At 43.3% G+C, this 15,939-nt stretch overlaps 1 protein-coding gene across 1 annotated transcript in view; it reads right to left on the reverse strand.

Annotated features, from left to right (window-relative positions):
• Positions 1-6,574: 6,574 nt before the first annotated feature.
• CCND2 (cyclin D2) overlaps positions 6,575-15,939 on the reverse strand; it is a gene marked incomplete at its 5' end in the record, with an annotated part of 26,239 nt that continues 16,874 nt past the window's right edge. Inside the window, one exon of the mRNA XM_009073997.1 lies at positions 6,575-7,337. Coding sequence (XP_009072245.1) covers positions 7,182-7,337 — 156 coding nt within the window. The remainder of the gene's footprint in view (positions 7,338-15,939) is intronic.

Here is a 15,939-nt window from a genome sequence, read left to right on the forward strand (position 1 = left end):
CTACCTGCTTCTCCATCAGCTTGACATTGATTGAGGTGATAGTAATTTACAGTACAAGGCATGAATGAACAGGAGTTGGTGGGAAAATTACTAAATCCATTAGAAGTCAACAGTGGAGCTCCCACTGTCTTCCAACAGGGAAAGAATTTCATTCTGCTTGTGCTGGTTGCATGAGATTTGATGGGAATTACGCTTTTTAGAGCTGCACAGAATAGACTACATAGTTCCTGGACAAATTAAAAAAATACAGCAATTGCAATAGAAGAAAAGACTCCTGGAACAAGCATTAAGGAAACCTTCGTTGAAACACAAAGGAAAATTCCTTGCTTAGAAACACTTGGGGAAATAGAAAATAAAATACAATCTAACTCATATACTGAGACTGGAAACACCAAGCAATTGTGTGCTTGGTGTTTTCTTCCTGGAATCTCAGTGCTAAAACTTTCTTTCCATTGCCTCAGAAATGCTGTTGAATAGAGGGGTCAGTCCAGCGTGCACCCATGCATTTGTTTTACAGCATGATTTTTCTGTGTTGTCCCTCCTTAAAATCCTCAGGCAGTCCTTATACAAAGTATAGGATCATGATGGGCAGAAATTGTTTGCAGATGGTAGGAAGACGACAATACAAAACTGCTTCACAGGCCACGTAATAATGAAACTTAACTGTACTGTATGAGGCTTCTCAGCATCCATCCAGCTTTCTTCCAAGGCAGGGGACAGGCTGTTGTCCCATTAATTTCAATTTTAGCTTCTGTGCCCTATATCCACTAATTCTGAAAACACACATTTACTTAATGACCACAGAACATCTTTTTCCTTCTAAATCTAGATTTAGTAAAACCTCTTAAAACACAAAGATGCAGAGCACGTCCATGCACTTCCAGGACTGGTGACACTGTATCAGGAAGGGAATGAATCCCCTAAAACCTGAAAGCAGCACCCATTTGAGCTTTAAACCAGAAATGGGAGGTGCAAGAACAACCCTCACAAGTTCCAGTTCTTCACAGGCTCTAAGTCACACCTAGGGAATGCCTGAGATTGCTAGTCATGTTGTTAAATGGTGACCAGAGAAACATGAGGCTTTAGAATCCCAACATTTGATGCAAACAACATGGGACTTTTTGTTAGAAACTCCAGTGACAGGACAAGGGGTAATGAGGTCAAATTGAAGGAGGAAATATTTAGGCTATATATTAGGAAGTTTTTTCCTGTGAGGGTGATAAGACACTGGCACAGGTTGCCCAGGGAGGCTGTGGCTGCCCCAACCCTGGCAGTGTTCAAAGCCAGGCTGGATGAAGCCTTGAGCAACCTGGTCTGGTGGGGGGTGTCCCTGCCCATGGCAAGAGGTTGTGACTAGATGATCTGTAAGGTCCATCCAACCCCTAAAAGTCTATGGTTCAATGAAATATGAGGTTGTGCTGGTTTGAGCTGAAGTACAGTTAACTTTCTTCACAGAGGCTAGTATGGGGCTATGTTTGGGTTTTGTGCAGAACACAGAGTTGATAATGCAGAGATGTTTTTGTTATTGCTGAGCAGAGCTCACACAGAGCCAAGGCCTTTGCTGCTTTCTGTACTGCCACACTGGCAAGGGAGTTGGGGATGCATGGGAGATTGGGAGGAGACACAGCTGGAACAGGTGACCCAAACTGACCAAAGGGATATTCCATACCATAGGACATCATGCTCAGTATATAAGGTGGGAGGAAGAAGGAGGAAGGGGGGACATCTGGAGTGATGGTGTTTGTCTTTCCAAGGAACCGTTACGTGTGATGGGCCCTGCTCTCCTGGAGATGGCTAAACACCTCCTGTCTTTGGGAAGCAGTGAATTAATTCCTTGTTTTGCTTTGCTTGTGTGTGCAGCTTTTGCTTTCTCTATTAAACTGTCTTTATCTCAACCCATGAGATTTTGTAGCTTTTACCCTTCTGATTCGCTCCCCCATCCCGTTGGTGGGGAAGTGTGTGAGTGGCTGTGTGGTTCTTGGCTGCTGCCTGGGGTTAAACCACGACAGAGGTTTACAGGCAACTTTGCAGCACAGGCTTGGGAGAATTTGCCTAAGGCCACAGGTCCTAAGGTTGTGTGATTACGGCTAGGAAGATCTGTATCTCCTGACTGTCAGACTCCTGATTTAATTCATATTTCTTGTTTATTTTTAATCCATTCCTATTCATTTCATTCCTATTTCATATTTAATTCATATTTTAATCCATGATTTTTTCCTATTTGTTCATAGCTGTTTACTTTTGTCCATGTGTTTCTTCATTTTAACAATGCTTCTTTTTCCTTCGGAGTCTTTTTCCTCCTCCCTGTTCATTATACCTTGGAGTTTGTTGTTTTTTTTCTTTCATTTATCTTCTCTGGTTTGAGCAGTATTATTCACCTTATAATGGTGTTTACCCAGTGTGTTCTCCCCAGATGCCTCTTCTTCGTTCTTCAGTGCCTCTTTGCTCTCACCAGGGGTGCCCAAGGGCTGGAAATTCAGGAGAAAACTGCTGGATGGCAGTGCAGGAGAGATGCTGACGTTGGACCAAGCAGGTCACACAGGAGATGGGTCACTTCACAGTAAGAATCCACAAGCACATGTGGAAGAGGTTGAGCATCTTGCCTACCTGTGGGCAGGTTGATGATGCAGCCTCAGCGCATGGAGGCTCATTTCTTCCCGCTGGATTCACCACAAAACCCACTCCTTTTACTCACTCTGTAAACTGCCCAAAGTTTACAGAAAGAAAACCAACCTAATTTGTGCAGTAGCATTCCAATGCAACAAATAACTGAGTGGAGGCTTAAATCCTATTTCAATTAGTTGCAAAAATGTGCACTCCAGGTTGTGATGAGGACTTTTCACCAGCTCAATTTAGTGTCCACAGAATGTTTTATTCTGCAACTTTCTGCTTTTTAGGACTTTGGTCTCCTTAAAATCTCAGGACTGTTTTCACAGATGAAACATGAGAGAATTTGCCTATCCAGTAGGTAAGGATCTACATTTAGAGGAAAGCTTGTTCTGGGCCTGCAACATTCCACAGTACACATTTTATATGCCTGCTCACACAATCCATCCAGATGAGAGGCTTTAGAATCACATCTTTTGCAGCATCACACCGAGGAAACACCATCCTAAAGCGAGTAATACAGCCAAATTCACTGAATGAACAGAAGCAAGACAGGGAAATTTAGGTCAAGGTGAGTTTATTGTCCATACAGCATACCTAATCCCGCCAAAACACTTTGCTTTGAACCATCTTTAAACTAATCAAAACAACAGGTTATTAATAAAAATGACAACACTGAACAAAGACCTTTTAAAAGGTAATCAAGACTACACTGCATCAGAGTCTTACCCATCGAAAACAACCTCATGTACTTTCTAAATACTTTTGTTTACACTGATCATGTCTACTACCACACTTTCTAGCATCCCCTGACCACATAAACATCCACACCTCTTAAAAAGCACATTTGTGAGAGAATAACGTTGACTTGATATGGCATCACACTCAATAAAGCCAAAAAAAAAAAAAAACCCAAAAAAAACCCCCCAAAAAAGTTTGAGAACAGAAACTGTGCAACCGAGAGTGATTTCTGAGGTACATGAGAACATGGTAATAAACATAGTGGAAAAAATCCAGTGGCCAGGTGGTTTGCTGAGTAATTAAGAGCTGTCCGATTACTCAAGCATAAATCATTGACATTGACATGGGATTAATCCTTATTTTTCTCTTTCACAATCATGTTGGAAATATAAATAAATAATGAGGTGCTCCTACACTACAGTAACAGGAAGGAGGGGGAAATTCATCGAAGTACCATCAATAGGAAGCTGAGAGAGAAATGCTTTTAACAACTGTGCCAACCCTTTGGCACTTGAGAAGGCATAATCAGCAACACTTTTTTTTTCATTTTTTTTAATCAATCAATTGGTTTATGATTTCTGCAATTCAGGGGGGAAAATCTCACACCTCATTTGCAGTAATAGTATACTTCCTTTAACATCTGTTAAAGGAGAGTACGAAGCAGTAATTTTATTTTGAAAGCTACTGTGAGAATGCTCAAGTTCTAGGTTTTCCAGACTTCAAACATACAGTACACTATAACAAGATGGTTTGTATTTTCTGAGTACGTCACTGCAACCAAGGACACTACCAGGTCCCTGCGAGGGGCTGGAGCCAGCACAGACCTCCCAGGACCCTGCAAGGGGCTGAACAGTGCTGCCCCTTCCAGCCCAACTTGCCCTCACACTGCCAGAGAGCACCTGATCTATCTCAGTGATGGCTCTCAGCCCCTTCCTCATCAGTGCTGCAGAGCCCTGGGGGAGTGACACTGTAGGGAACACCCCTGTGGTCACTGTGAGACTGGGGCGTGCAGGAGGTGGGACCAAGAGCAGGGGCAGGTACCCTCAATACTAGTCCTACCTACACTTGACCAACAGCAGAGAGGGGAGCAAACCATGCCAACATGATGAGCACAGTGCCAACGCTCGCTGTCAGCTGCCACGCTGCAGCACAGCACAGGGAGATCCCACCATCTGGGGACCCTCTGGCACACCTCCTCATGAAGCTCATTTGCTAATGAAGGAAGGCTGTCAGGACTGCTCTGATCTGTCACACCAGAGTCTTGCTTTAACAACATTAACTATTTTGTTTCCTCCAGGAGAAACACTGGCGCTGAACTTCAGGCGCCCCCAATGCGAAGCATCAAGGTGGGAGGTGAGAACAAGGCTGTGCCCACCACCAGTTTTGGGAAAGACAGACCTGCTCTGGCGGAGCCGGTGGAGAGTCAATGCATTTTTTCCACTATGAAAAGGATACCGAAGACTAAAAAAGGAGCTAGAGCTCTGCCTCGGCTGCTTGCGACCTCTCCCCGGCGCGGACGGGGCAAAACCAAACTGTCACTGTGTGAGGTATTGTGAAAATGGGAACCATTTCTGTTTTGTCCAGCAAACCTGAGGTAAGTATACCGTCTTTGCAGGATGTGATCAGGAAGGAAGGAAGGAAAAAAAAATAAAGAAGAAAAAAAAATAAAATAAAAAAGAAAAAAATCATGAACACGCTATTAGGAAAAAAAAAACTGTACAGGGCATTTCCAGTAAATCAAAGAACTCATCATATCTCCACTTAACCATCTACTTCAGGATTTGAAATTTAAGCAGTAAAATAATATATTATAAAAATGTTTATAAAATAGCAGCACACTCAGTGAAACAATACAGCTAAGTACTGTTAATGTGAATAAGAATGAAACAAATCATAGCTTCTTAGCAGCGCAAAAAAAAAAAAACCAAAACCAAAAAACCCCCCAAAAACCAAAGAAACAACAAAACCTTAGACTCTTACTCCATTTTCTACCCTCATCTAGCCAAATACGGCTGAGTCCATTCATATAATATTCTTCGAAGTAGCATGTTCTTTCTGGATTTTTATCTTAAAAATGCAAACATTAAAATTTCAACCAACAGCTTCATACTGGATATCTGCAAACTGTTAATACAATTGTGCAAAAAAAAAAAAAAAAAAAGTTGCTCCAACTCCTTTGCCATCTAAATGCCTCTTCGTTACAGGTGGAGCAGGAAAATAAATTCAAGTACACTGAATACACCTTTGTAATAGAACTCCGAGTCACACACACCTCGATGGTTACCATCACGTCTGTTGCACCAGCAATTCTCTGTCGTTGTCCATAGATAAGCATGCAGGTGGTATTAAGATCCTTCTGTGACACTGAACAATACAGATGGTCAGGCTTTTCTCCGGAATGTCATGACAGGAATGTCATCTGAAGCAGGTATTGGTATTTCCAGCAACACCGCAACTAACCAAGTACACCAGATACTGGAAAATATTGACTATAAAAAGCTATATGCTTTGCTTTTTGTGACTTCTTTTTTTTTTTCTTTTTTTTTTTTTCCTTTTTTTCTCTTTTTTTTCACTCGGCAAAATTGTCATAAACCATCTCATTTAATCCCTTAGGAACAATTTTCAAAGTGCTTTTCGAATGAAATGGTTTATAAAAACACTCACTGTGGATCAATAAAGTTAATGAAATGCTAAAAAAGTGTGTGTGGGGGTGGTGGGGGAAGGTGGGAAGATAGACGAGGGATCAAACCAAATCTCATCTTCTTTAACACAGTGAGGTTATGTTAAAAAGGAAGATGGACAGAGCATCATTTAAATGTCTTTATGGCCAAGCTAAGAAGCTGCCAAAGGTTAACATTGAGGTGAAGCATTAGCACTGTGAAGGAGTATAATGCTTTTCAGAGATGATCCACCACATCTTGCAATCCAAAGGTTGGAGGTGATCTGATCAGCCAACCAGTCGGAATTAATGGGTGCATTTCCCCCATTTAACATCAACATTGATAACTTTGGCTTGGCCCACAGTTGGGTAAACGGAATTGCCCTTATGCCAAAGATGCTGCTGTGTTTAGAATGAACCATTTCTGAAGGAAAAGTAGAAAAGAAAAGTCAAGAGGGGAGAGGGGAAGTTAAAAAAAAAACAAAACAAAAAAAGAAAAATAAATCAACTAAAAAACCCCAAAAACACCTGCTCTTCTGGCTGGTAAAATAAAGCATCTTCTTTCTTAGGTAGCAGCTACCACAGACAGCAAGAGTAAACAAAACTAACATACAGAGATCCAACAAACACTTCTGACTAATAACAGAGGTGACAGATCAGCAAATCTCTTCTGCATTCAAAATGGTTCAATTGCTTCAGGGATCTTTTCCCACTTCGCCCTAAACCCCTTATTCTATTGCTTTGCAATCTAGTCAAGCCATAAATTCGCACACACAATTCCTTTCTTAAATCTAAAAAAGGGGTGTATGCACTAGGTCATAATACACAGACAAGTATACTCTACTTTGTTCCCACAAATGCAGGCTTACATTGATCTAGCTACTCTGTATGCTTTTATAAGCATTTAATATCACTGATACATAATCAAATAGCAATTACCAAATATATTGTGGGATTCCCTTCTGTAGAACATCACAGGCACCAAATGCTTTTTTTTTCCCATTATTCAGTTTCTGTTTTGTTTTTTTTTTTGTGTGTGTTTTGCATTTTTTTTTACCTAAAAGAGCTTTAAATATGTTCTATGTGGGAGCAGATTAAAAAAAAAATCACTCTAAAAATAATAACAAAAATAAAGGGGCTGGGGGAGCAAGCGTGACTTTCTGTGCCGATGTCCTCACAGGTTGATATCTCTCACATCTGTGGGAGTGCTGGCCTGGTCCAGTTCATCCATGGTCTTAGAAGGATTGCTTTGCTGTTGCTGCTGCCGAACTTGCCGAAGGCTATTTACTAGCACCGCCTCGATCTGTTCTTGACAAGCTTTAAGGCAGTCCTAGAGGGCAGAAAGCAAATTGATCTGTTAGTGTTCCTACTGAGCTAGCACAAGCTGGAAGAGCATTAATCTGCTAGTCCTAAGAAGTGTCTGCACTGACCCAAAATGACCTTGAATTCATAGAATCATAGAATTTTAGGGGTTGGAATGGACCTTACAGATCATCTAGTCCCAACCCCTGTCCTGGGCAGGGACACCTCCCATCAGAACAGGTTGCACAAAATGACCTTGAATTCGTAGAATCATAGAATTTCAGGGGTTGGAATGGACCTTACAGATCATCTAGTCCCAACCCCCTGCCATGGGCAGGGACACCTCCCACCAGAGCAGGTTGCTCAAGGCTTCATCCAACCTGGTTGTGAACACTGCCAGGGTTGAGGCAGCCACTACTCCCCTGGGCAGATTCTTACAGGTAATCACTGTGTGCAAACTCCTTGGGTTAAACAGTGCTAATGCCATATTTATTGGACTCTCTAAATCTTACTATTTCACTGGTCCTTGCTCAGCAGGTTGACCAGAGAAGTTTCATTTCTTCTGAAGACTCTAAGAAGAAAGTGTAAGTTTTAAGGATGTGGGTAGATTTCATACAGATGTCTGTTCTGATATTTAGGCCTGTTTCAACGCATGTCTCAGATGACTGGGAGTTCTTGGACATCATGGTAGGAGACATACCTACATAGTGCCCTTGAGACTATACTACATAGCACTTGGAGAAACAGCAGGACACAGTACAGCAACACAAATGTGGGAGCCCTGTACCTCAGGATTCCCACAATAAACATGAAGTATAAATACACAAACAAATGTGAAGGATTCACACCTAAACCAGACACAGCAATGAAGAACACGACTATTAAAACATTTACAGGATGTCCCACATTCTTGATAACATGCTGGAAGACCAAATAGTATGGTTATTTAACAAAGAAATGTGTGAGAAAAAAATGACAAACACTTAAGTTATAGCAGAAACTGAAAAATAAACCCCAAGCTGTGACCATTATAAACACAATTATGTGCAGGGTGCTGGGACTGTATCAGTGTGACACTGTGTAGGTGGGCACATGGTGCTATGATAAATGGCATTTTCTAAGAACAGCCCTGAGGAGTCCTACAACACTGCAAAAGGTACTCATACTGTAAACTTGCTGCAGCCCCAGTCTGCCAAAGTGCTGGATCTTTCCCAAAGACTTCAAGGAGTAGAGAAATGTGGGGTTTGGCAGGAGGATTTTTACAGCACAGTACTTTAACCAGAGCCCTGGCAGCATCTGGCAGGGGTGGTGAGACAGTATCACCGTTCCCACTTTCAGGCAGGGTTGCTGAAGAAGAGAGCTAGGCAGTGACCTCCACAGGGTTCCATGGACACTTGGCAGTCTGGGAACCCAGTATGGGATGTGACTGCACCTCTGGGGAGCTGGGCTCTGACCAACACCCCCAGCTTTCTCTACACAGTACCAGGTTATTTGGGAGAGTTTGAAACGCTCATGTTTGGAGGTTTGATTAGCCATCCCAGCCAACCTGGGGAAACACATCAAGCAAAGAGTATCTGTTCTGCTGATGACACTGATGTTCATGATGGGCACAATTAGCTCTGGTGGGTCATGAACACCCATTTCTCTTGGCTGCTATCCAGCAGCTGCTAACTGCAAAACCTCCTTGTCGTGAAACTGGCAAAAGCTATCTGAAACTCAGATGAAGAAAATCCCCTGCTATTAGCTTGGGTGGGTTTTAGGCCTGATTTTAGCATTCACCTGTCTGCAAGAGGGCAATGGCAACAAGTCACTTCATGGGTGAGGGCATTTTTAAGTGTGGTGGCACCAGTTTGGAGACTCGTATAACAGATGACACTCGTCATGCACTTTTTTGGGTGTAAGAATCCCCTGTTTAAAAGCACAGCCTTGCACAATTTCAACATACTATGTCCTTCTGAAAATAAGCCAGATTTTTTTAAGCAGCTTCAGACTGAAAAGCTTAATGAGGCAATTTCCTTGCAGCCAGGCTGGGGGAAGGAAGGGTGGTGACATGCGGAACATAAGGCTCGAGCATTTGGAGTTAACTTTGTCTGTTAAACACCCTTGTACATGATACTTATTCTATACAAACTCCTCATGGGCAATGTGATTGTTTTTATTAATGTATGAAGTGGCTAAATCTCTAGGTAATTCTGTAGAGAAATGGGTGATTTCTGATGTCTTCACTTTGTATGTCAAATCAGTTAAAGGGCTTTGATTGGAACTGTCACATTGATTTTATTTCAGATGGGAATCCACAGGCCACTGTGTATTATTTCTGTCATGTGTTAGCTCTGGTCTACACTTAGGTTTTAAAATACTGTACCAGTGAATTCTTGAAAACAAAGGAACCTAAGTTAAAATGACCAGCACATTGCATTCAGCATGAAATGACTTCCCAAAAAAAGTCTTGCTTTTTGCATACTAAACTCCTTGGATGTTAATCTCATAGGTGAAAGGAGAAAAACCTGATTTAGAGTATCTTAACAGCCCAGTTGTCATAATGTGATGAGGCAAGTCACTTTATTTTATGGGTGGGGGCACCACTGGAACTGTCTGTCAATCCAAAGTTAAGTGACAGGATACAAAAAAAAAACCCAAAACCCATCTGGCCTTCACATGACACAAGTATTTTTAACCCCTCCAAGTTCCACATGGAATTGCTGCATGTGTACGTATTTTACTGGTGGACTTGCATTTGGCAGGCTCTAGATAGCACTGACAAGAGAGAATTAAAGCTTTAAAAACATACCAAAGAAAAACCTATGAATTGCATTCTTTTCAGCAAATCTTCCTTGACAGAACACTATCACACAAGGCAGCAATGGGCCCAGATTTTGCACTACAGGGACTGGGCCATTCCTTCAGAATACTGCAGGGCTGCCTTTGTTGTTTCTATAAAAAAACTTTTTAAAGTGTGTGTCACATGGATCAACTTCCCCATTCTTCTATATGGTCTAGTAGTTTTAATGATTAAAATAGTTCTGGTACTTTCCATTCCATAGTTTTTTTACTTCAGCAGGTACAGAACTAAAAAGGCAATTAATTTGGGGGTTTCTCTTTTTTTTTTCTTTTGAAACTCTTTCATCCCTAGGTGATTTTACTAGCACACTTGAAGTGCATTTGAAGGAAAAGAAAAGCTTTTCTGTGTCTGAGGAGAGGTACCCTCCTGGCTGTGATGGAAATGCTGGCAGTGAAAATAACTGGAAGGAGGAGGAATCAGCAGCTCTGTGGAATGATCGACTTACTCAACTTGAGATTTCAACTTCCATTCATGATCATCTTAAAAGATAGCACAAGCTCTAGGAAAGATCTTGCAGAATATTACACATAATTAATTTTCCTGAATTTTTCAACAACTCTGTAATACATATGTCTTATGCTGGCCCCCAGCTTCTAGTTTTAAACTGGTATTTATAGTTCATCAGCAAGCTGAGTGGGAAGGCCTTCTATTCACCTCAGCCAACAGGCTCTTGCTTTGCACTGGCAATCGCTGGGATTTTCAGTCCTGATGGCTCCAAGCCCCAGGAGCAGTCTGTGCCCAGATTCATTTCACAGCCAGGCAGGGCCAGGAAATGATAGCACACCCCTGGATCCACACTGTTCTTGTAACACCCAGGTCTGCCAGACCGTGCGGTCCTTGTGCCAGCAACCAGCACAGCTTCACAGAATCACAGGATGGGTAAGGCTGGAAGGGACCACAGTGGGTCATCTGGTCCCAGATCGCTGCTCAAGCACAGCCATCCTAGAGCACATGGCACAGGATTGTGTCCAGATGGTTCTGGAGTATTTCCAGTGAGGGAGACTCCACACCTCTCTGGGCAATCTGTTCCAGTGCTCGGTCACTTGCATAGTAAAGAAGTTCTTCCTCATGTTCATGTGGAATTTCCTGGGCATCAGTTTCTGCCTGTTGCTTGGCATCACCAAGCAGAGCCTGATCCATCCTCTGACACCTTCTGCAGATACTGACAGACATTAATGAGGTCCCGCTCAGTTGTCTCCTCTCAAGGCTGAACAGACCCAGCTCCCCCAGCCTTTACCCATAAGAGAGATGCTCCAGTCCCTTAATCATCTTTGTCACCCTCCACTGGACCTGCTCCAGGAGCTCCATGTCTCTCTTGTACCGAGGAGCCCAGAACTGGACACAGCACCCCAGATGGACCTCACTAGGGCTGAGGAGAGGGGCAGGATCACCTCCCTGACCTGCTGGCAATGCTCTTCCTAATGAAGCCCAGGATACCAGTGGCTGCTCCCTGACTCCGGCAGGCAGGAATGAACACTGTGTGGAAGGTGTGATCTCAGCTCTGGTCTGTTCCACAGTGCCTCAGGACACAGTACTTTTTGTATTGTGATTTTTAGATTCCCCTTCTGCATCTCGGTTTTGGTCTTGCCTAAGAGAAGAAATATAAAAGCTTACCCCAGCAAACCTCCTAATGTTTGTTTGTTTATCTGAAACTAAATTTAGGGAAACATCTGGGTACATGGAAACTGGTCTGAGCCCTGCAACTCAGCCTTTGCTCATCCATGATGGCACTCTTTTGGGAATCCAGAGAAAATGTATTATGGCAGCATTTAGGGAAGAAAACAAAGACTGTAAAACTATTTAACAAGGTTTCATTTCAATTCTGTGAAAGTTAAGTATCTCTTAGCCCTTGACAAGATCTTAGCTAGATGGTGAGGGGTTGTGCATCAGCAACCACAGAGTAAGGCAAGCACCAGCTGAGGCCTCAGCCTGCTAAACAGCTTTGATCAGACCAGTGAGAAATGACTGAAGAGAAGGCACAACCATCTCTCAGAGCCATATCTGGGATGTACAGACACCCAGCTACCAGGAGCTCAGCTTGGAAAGCCCAAGGAAGTTGGCAGGGATCAGCAGGCTTGGAGTAGCATCTCTCCCCCAGCCCAAGATATGCTCTCAGGCCAACAGCAAGGCACAGTCATGAATTCTTATGCAATGCCAAGGCTGAGGACAATCCCACTTAGTGCCTGAGTGGGTCATCCCTCAAGGCCTTTCAAAAGCCAAACTGCAACACTCCTCTCCTTTCCAACCAGCAGGTGAAGAGTAACAGTAGGGCTGCTGTTATATGTAACATATATACATACAAACAACATATGCATACAAAATATATGCATACAAACAATGCAGAATACTGAGAGACAACTACTGGCCAATTATTGGTGCTCCTGCATTTCCTGTCTGGTTTTAGGAGCCTGGATCCAAACTCTGTGTGCTCAAGTCCCAAAGCTGGGTACATTACAAAAGCCTTCCAGCATTTCTGTGTTAAAGGGTAGGTTTTTTTTCACATATACATTAATTACTTGATAAGTAAGTGTTAACACCCCCAATCTCTTCCCCTTTCTTAAAATTAACTGCAAAAGGGAAACCAGAAAAGGACTGGAATTTTAGGTTCAGAATCTGGTATGAGAAATGGAAAGAACAGTGGAGACATCGGAAGTGACAATACTGTTCATCGGTCATGTATGCATTGCTTGGATAATCTAAGAAAGCAGCAATCAGACATGCATTAAAGAGTTGGGATTTACATAAATTCCAACGTGGAACGTGTCATCTGTACTCCTAAACACAAAAGATGGCTGGATTCCTCCACTGGTTCACATTTAAGCCCCAATTCAAACCTCTCCAAAGCACATGCTGCACTGTTGACATAAACAGAGATTCCTTCCCAAAGTGGGGCCTTTGTGTGCTGAGCACTGGCCTTTAGCTCACCAGTGCTCCCCAAAGCAAGAGCCTGGAAAGCTGCTGTGGGAATATCATGTCCATCTACTGTATTTACTGTATCTCAGTGATTTCACACCTATGGAAGCAATTTAAAAACATAAATATTTTCCCTGCTAAATGTATCTGGTTTTGCTACTGTTACAAAGAGCATCAATTACAGGCAAGTGCCTATGTCTCTTTTTCCACCTGGAAGTACAGAAAATAGCAATTTGCTGTTCCATTTCATGTGGACTAATGAGGACATCTCATTACAAAAGTAAACCAAAGAAACTAATCTATTCCAGAATTTCTCCACTTACTATTGCCCCACTATTGCAATAATGCAATAAATAAGGTGACTAACATTAAGCATCTGAAAGATGAGACATTTTTCTCTGCATTTTTGTGGTCTTTTCAGCACTTTCAAGAGTGTTCCTTTCTACATTCAGTTTCACTGCTTCAACAGTCAGTTTGCTGGTTTCCTGTTGCTCAAGTGGGTATTTCTCATGGCAACAGGAGAGAACAATGTTCGCAGAACTGGAAAAAGTGAGAGCAAAGCCAGAACACCGGTAGGCTGATCCAAGGGCGGACGCCATGCCTGAAGTGATCCTCCTTAACATGACTTGGGATTTCAAGCTGGTCATCTCTGCCTAGCAGGTAATACTCTGCAGCTGTGAAAAGCTGTGGATTTGCCCTGCTGTACAAAAAGCCCTGGCAAAGGGATGTTCCAAGAGCAGGGCCAACCTGCCTGCGCTGCAGAGAGCTGAAGGGGCTGAGCAAGGGTTCCCTGCTGGGTGGAGAGCTGGAGGGGCTGAGCAAGGGTTCCCTGCTGGGGGCTGAGGGCAGGTCTCTGAGCAGACTGGCCATGGCAGGCCCATGATGCCGAGGCTCAGAGCTGGTTCCTCGGGGCCTTGGCTTCCTCAGCCAGCCTGGATTTATGAATGGATCTGACGGAACTCCGCCATGAGCCCGCGGTGTAACTGCATCACCCCATTGTTGCTACACACGCACAGCACTCACTGGGGAACAAAAAGCTGAATGAAACGGAGCAGCTGCCAACTCAGGCAAAGACAACTTAGGAAACTATCTCATTCTTCCTTTCTTTTGGAGGCTATTTTGCCTGTTGTTTCCTTGCATACAAAATGCGGTCTGCAACAAATAAGGCAGGATAAGATACAGCGAGTCCTGTTTCTTGGTTCCAAAACCACAGGCCTTAAACACTACAAAGGAGGGGATAAATGGTGTATGTGCTGTAGGGACAATGTTCAAATGTGATCCATTCAAAGATTTCCATGATTTTATACTGTGGCTCAGCAGAAACTGAATTCTCAAGCATGGTGGTTCCGAACTTTGTTGCCGTGCAGAAATTTGCAGGGATCTTTATGAAGGGATTTGGGGCTAAAAAAATATCCCAGCACTGGCATATGTAGCATATATAAGTGGAGATATTTTAAACGCGATTTATTATGGATCCAGTCTTCCAAAACAGCCCCATTCCACATTTTTAAGGGCTCGCAGCCAGCTGTTTCGACAAGACTGTAAGAAAAGCTGGGTTCCTTTCTTCTTTCTACCTCAGGCCTTTAAATATGCTTTGGATTTTCTAAACCACTCAATAAACACCAGTTCCCATCTGGGAACAGACTTTTAGCAAGGACTTGTGCCCCCACACAGGCCTACATGTTGGCTCTGCCTTGAAAACCCCTCCCTGGCTGCTGATGCTGGGAAGGACAACTCCTTGTGTCATCCAGATGTGACCCTGAGAGTTGGTCTCTAAGAAGAAGATGCTCCTCATGTGCACATACAATCCCCACTATCACACACAGTTGGACCTGGCTAGCCCTTCTGGTGGCTATGATGCTACAGACTTTATTAAGCAAACAGCTATTAACCAGCTTAATTTGGGATCTAACCTTGTCAGTGACATAACCCTGAACACATTTTTAATATGAGACAATAGTTTCTACATTTCAGTGCACTCAACCTCATACAAAGAGTCTGGAAGGGACCTCTGGAGGTCACCTAACACAACCTTCTGTTCAAAGTAGAGTAATTTTTAAAACTTAATTGTGTGCCTAATTCTCACTGACTTTAGCCTACAAAATTTTGGTCCAAGGTGCTTTGTAACAGGTGAAGATTTCATCTACCTACCCCTGCAGTAGTTTCTTGAGCCCCTCAGAAATCTTAATTTATTCCTCTTCCAGGAGAGCCCCAACAGAGACTCAAGGGAGTGTAACTCCCTGCAAGCAGTAACCAGGCCAGGGCACACATGCCCCACAGGTGATTTATGGGAATGCTCACAGGCATGCCCAGGGAGGCAGTTTCCAGGCCCATGGCTAGTGAGCTGACACACTGAACTGATTGATGGCTGCTCTTCCAGGAGGTGAAGGCATAGATTTACCCAAGACAGGTCTGTGACAAAACAGAATATTGATTGCAAGGTCTTAAAATGTGCCCTACCCATTCAGCCAGCCTTCCTCACATCCCGTAATTGTACGCAGCAGGGATGCTCATATCCTTCTCCGAAGCATCTGGCTCCAACAGGGACAGGATACTGCTCTCACTGGAGTGCTGCTCTGGGATGCTATGGAAATTCCTGACTTCCTGAGTTGTTTATTTTTCCATTGCACTGACCCACCAAGAGATGCACAGAGAGCTCCACAGCTTCCTGTGAGGAGGTCTGTTAACCCTTTGCCCACCAGTCTCTCCTCTTCAAGCAATGAGAAAGGAAATGTTCCCACCACTCCCTGGCAGCAGAATGTGCAATCCCCATCCTGCAGAGCTGTCTGAAGTTACTATCACAGAAGAGTTTGGGTTGGACGGGACCTTTAAGATCATCTACCTCCAACCCCCTGCCACAGGCAGGGAAATCTTC

This window comes from Acanthisitta chloris, unplaced genomic scaffold (assembly GCF_000695815.1).
Source record: "Acanthisitta chloris isolate BGI_N310 unplaced genomic scaffold, ASM69581v1 scaffold14924, whole genome shotgun sequence".
Lineage (NCBI taxonomy): Eukaryota > Metazoa > Chordata > Aves > Passeriformes > Acanthisittidae > Acanthisitta > Acanthisitta chloris.